This window comes from Alosa sapidissima, chromosome 16 (assembly GCF_018492685.1).
Source record: "Alosa sapidissima isolate fAloSap1 chromosome 16, fAloSap1.pri, whole genome shotgun sequence".
Classification (NCBI taxonomy): domain Eukaryota; kingdom Metazoa; phylum Chordata; class Actinopteri; order Clupeiformes; family Clupeidae; genus Alosa; species Alosa sapidissima.
The window spans coordinates 2,600,925-2,605,924 of NC_055972.1; the positions used below are offsets into that span (position 1 = coordinate 2,600,925).

Below are 5,000 nucleotides of genomic sequence, written 5' to 3' on the forward strand. Positions count from 1 at the left end.
GTCAACCTGGAAGGGCTTTATTTATTTTTATGTCTCCAGGGAGGAAATTATGAAAAATTGTTGTTTACAGTATGTGAAATTTAGATCTTACTGGAGCAATATCCAAGGTAGTGTGTGTGTGTGTGTGTCTGTGTGTGTGTGTGCTCCTGGTGTGCATGCTTGTTTGTGTGCGTGTAAGTCTTTTGGGCTAGTGGACTTAGTGGCTAGTTTTACTCTGTGTTTGTGTACTCTAGTTTGTGTGTGCGTGTGTGTGTGTGTGTGTGTGTGTGTGTGTGTGTGTGTGTGTGTGTGTGTGTGTGTGTGTGTGTGTGTGTGTTTGAGGGTGTGTGTGTGTGTGTCCTGTGGACACCAGTCGAATCTACCGGAGGCTGCGGCTCATGAGGCCCACTGTGGCGTATGGTTTTCTGTTTTACTATAGCTCAGCTAAACTATGCATATGGCATGAGTGGAGCTTAGTTGTTGTTGTGTGTCACTGGTGTGTTAGTAGATTCAACTTTATTGTCACTGTGCAGAGTACAAATACAGAGACAACTAAATGCAGTTAGCGTCTAACCAGAAGTGCAAAGAAGCAGAAAAGTGCAATGTGATGAACACAGTACAGACAGGTGGTGCAGTATAAACAGTATAAGATATATAGTGCAGTGTAGACAGTAGTATACTGTTAAGAAAGTGGTATGATTTACAGTAACATAAATTAAATATAAATATAAATATGTGCAATATATTAGCCGTAGCCTTATCCCCTCCAGTTTGCTAAAGGAGATGCAGTTTAAACAGTCTGTCAGGAGGTCGACCCGCACGGGTTCCACTCATGTTCCATGTTCTCCCCATCTGTAGGAGGTCGACCCGCACAGGTTCCACTCATGTTCCATGTTCTCCCCATCTGTAAGAGGTGTTACATGGCATCACGTGACTTTATCACTGCCCAGAGAGGCCATGAGATGACCCTGTTCTTCTGGGAGGCTGTGGAAAAGAGCTTTGATAGCATTGTCCTCTCATTTGCCCAATTACAGCCTCAGATGAAAATGTTTTAATTTCTTTGGATTTCTGTAAAATTTCAAACCAAAAATGTCTCAAGTGTGCATCCTGCAGAATGTAGAATGACTGGAAATCTCAAATAGGCCAAACATCACAGGCCAGTGTAGCTCCTCTAGGAAATGATAAAGCGCTGTGTGTTAGATGATGGGACTTCAGTGTCAGATTCAAACACTAGCCACGTTTACATGGACAGTTTTTTTTTGTCATTCCGATTAAGCTCTTCCGATTGAAAAATTTGTGCCGTCTGTTTACATGGGGTACGTTCTATTTCGATCAGGTGCTCTCAAGCGCTACAGAATCTTTGAATAGCCGTTGTTGCCTACTTTTCCTTGAGAAGATAAAGCAGGCAATCCAATTGACCGTATACATGGCTGTTCAATCGGAATAGGAACAGAATACACCACCTCTTTCATTCCGATTAAATTTCACCGCCATTTTCATTCTGATTGAGGTGTTTATATGAGAATTTTTATTCCGATTGAGCCGTAATTCCATTTCTAATCGGAATAGAAGTGTCCATGTAAAGATGGCTACTATACTATACTATAGGTTCTACAAGGTAAACAGAGAGACATCTCAGGCAGATGGCTAACTAGTACTTAAAGAGGAAAATAATATTGTCATTTTGTTTGTAAAAAATGTCAAATCGTTTGTAATTCTTCTCATCCAAGTGGCTATTTGTTTGGCTGTGTTGCAGTGATCTTTTCCACGTCAGTGTTTCGTTGTGTGGGAATGGATGAGAGCCTGGGTGCTATGATATCGCCATACACAGAGTCTGTGTTCAGACACATGGCAACACTTATTGGAAGCTGTTAGCTGGAAGTGCATCTCTGAATACCGCTGTTGAACTTTATTCGGCTCATTACCCTGTTATGCTCTTCTGCAGGGCCCATTCAGTTAGCCTGTTATGCTCTTCTGCAGGGCCCATTCAGTTAGCCTGTTATGCTCTTCTGCAGGGCCCATTCTTGATTAACCGAGAGCTCAAATCAGCAGAAAACTGGAGTAATAGGTGTTCCTTCTGTATCCTTTATTTTGGAATTGAACTTGCTAGCGGCCAGCTTTAAAGGAGAGCTTGGTGGTTGCTGTCAGCAGGTATTTAAAGAGTACTTTGTCAGCATCTTGGAATGGAATGTGCAGCTAGTTTAGATTCCGCTCTGGAATGGCATTCATTAGGAATTCTAGGAACATTTGATTGGAATTTGTTTGGACTCTCACGGGAGATTGAGGCCCACTTTAGAAAATATGAGAGAGTGAAAACTGACAAATTACGTGTGGACGAAAGACCCAAACACGCAAAAAATATGTTTAAAATATATTCAGGCATGTGTATACAGGTGTATGCAGTACCCTTGTATCCTTCCCCAGATCTGTGTCTTCACACAACCCTGTCTCGCAGGTCTACAGACAATTATCTCAACCTTGTGGCTTGGTTTTCACTCTGACATACACCATCAACTGTGAGACCTTATATAAAGAGATGTCTGCCTGTCCTAATAATGGCCAATGAATTAATTTAGGCGCAGGTGGACTCTAATCAATTTGTAAAAGCATCTCAAGGACCATTGATAGAAGTAGGATGCACCAGAGCTCAATTGCAAGGGTCTGAATACTTATGTAAATGGCATATTTCAGACTTTTATTTTTAATAAATTTACAAAACACTCCAAACACCTGATTTTTGTGGAGTGTTGGAGTATTGTGTGTAGATTGATGAGAAAAAACCCCCAAATTGAATCCATTTCAAGATGAGTCTGAAATATAACAAAATGTGGAAAACTTGAAAGGGTCTGAATACTTTCCGGTTGCACTATACATATAAGAGTTATTATTATACAGTATATAATATGAAAGCTTTGAAAATGTCTTCCTATTTATAATATGTATAACAGCTTTGAACATTTCTGATAACTTCAGGCACAGGTATGTTCTTTGCGTGTTAAGTGTCAGAGAAGCCAACTGGTTCTTGTGGTTCCTTAGCAGGTGAACTGTGTTAAGTGTCTAGAGAAGACGGGGTGGGCTAGAGGGGCAGCCGTGGCCTACTGGTTAGCGCTTCGGACTTGTAACCGGAGGGTTGCCAGTTCGAACCCCGACCAGTAGACACGGCTGAAGTGCCCTTGAGCAAGGCCTCACTGCTCCCCGAGTGCCGCTGTTGTAGCAGGCAGCTCACTGCGCTGGGATTAGTGTGTGCTTCACCTCACTGTGTGTACACTGTGTGCTGAGTGTGTTTCACTAATTCACGGATTGGGATAAATGCAGAGACCAAATTTCCCTCACAGGATCAAAAGAGTATATATACTTATACTTACTTAGAAGCCAACTGGATCTTGTGGTTCCTTAGCAGGTGAACTGTGTTAAGTGTCTAGAGAAGCTAACTGGTTCTTGTGGTTCTTTGGCAGATGAACTGTGTTAAGTGTCTAGAGAAGCTAACTGGTTCTTGTGGTTCCTTAGCAGGTGAACTGTGTTAAGTGTCTAGAGAAGCTAACTGGTTCTTGTGGTTCCTTAGCAGGTGAACTGTGTTAAGTGTCTAGAGAAGCTAACTGGTTCTTGTGGTTCTTTGGCAGGTGAACTGTGTTAAGTGTCTAGAGAAGCTAACTGGTTCTTGTGGTTCCTTGGCAGGTGAACTGTGTTAAGTGTCTAGAGAAGCTAACTGGTTCTTGTGGTTCCTTGGCAGGCGAACTGTGTTAAGTGTCTAGAGAAGCTAACTGGTTCTTGTGGTTCCTTGGCAGGTGAACTGTGTTAAGTGTCTAGAGAAGCTAACTGGTTCTTGTGGTTCCTTGGCAGGTGAACTGTGTTAAGTGTCTAGAGAAGCTAACTGGTTCTTGTGGTTCCTTGGCAGGTGAGGATGCGGAGGAGCGGGCGAAGGTGCTGGTGCTGAGCTACCCGCAGTACTGTCGCTACCGCTGCATCCACGCCCGACTACAGGGTGCCAGGGACGTCGCCGTGGTGACCGAGCGCATTGTGCGGGCGCTGGGGGGCATCGGCCCTCTCCATGGAGACGTGCACGTTCTGTACTGCCGCGAGACGTTCCAGCACACCACGCTTGGACACAACCAGAGCGTCTGTGAGCACTTTGGTGAGTGCAGTGACACACACACACACACACACACACAGATACACACACACACACCACGCTTGGACACAACCAGAGCATCTGCAAGCACAGACACACGTTCACACACACAGACACACGTTCACATTTACGTGTTATACACATACACACACACACACACATACCTCTCGCTCGAGAGTCTGTGCGCACTTTGGTGAGAAACACACACACAGACACACACGTTCATTCACACTTTGTTGCCGAGACACAACTTTTTCAGGGATGCAGACTCCTCACCTTTAAGGTGACAATCACCTTTTTACAGTAATATCAGAATAGACCAGGTATAGCACATATCTTTCAGTTTTTTTCTCGCAGAAGAGCCTGGCCCCAACCCCCCCTAATTGGGACTAGTTTTACCTTCCCACACACTGTTACCTTCCCACACACTGTTATCCTCCCACACACTGTTATCTTCCCACACACTGTTATCCTCCCACACACTGTTATCTTCCCACACACTGTTATCCTCCCACACACTGTTATCTTCCCACACACTGTTATCCTCCCACACACTGTTATCCTCCCACACACTGTTATCTTCCCACACACTGTTATCCTCCCACAATGTTACAGTATCTTCCCACACTGTTATCCTTCCCACACAATGTTACCTTTCCACAATTGTATCTTTCCACAATGTTATCTTTCCACAATGTTACCTTCCCACACAATGTTACCTTCCCACACAATGTTATCTTTCCACAATGTTACCTTCCCACACAATGTTACCTTTCCACAATTGTATCTTTCCACAATGTTACCTTCCAACACAATGTTATCTTTCCACACAATGTTACCTTCCCACACAATGTTATCTTTCCTCAATGTTACCTTCCCACACTGTTATCTT

The 5,000-nt window shown here is 43.7% G+C and overlaps 1 protein-coding gene across 1 annotated transcript in view; it reads left to right on the forward strand.

Moving 5' to 3' along the window:
• The window catches only part of LOC121685741 (AT-rich interactive domain-containing protein 5B-like), an 80,576-nt gene that overhangs the window by 18,999 nt on the left and 56,577 nt on the right, over positions 1–5,000 (forward strand). Inside the window, exon 4 of the mRNA XM_042066476.1 lies at positions 3,875–4,111. Coding sequence (XP_041922410.1) covers positions 3,875–4,111 — 237 coding nt within the window. The remainder of the gene's footprint in view (positions 1–3,874; positions 4,112–5,000) is intronic.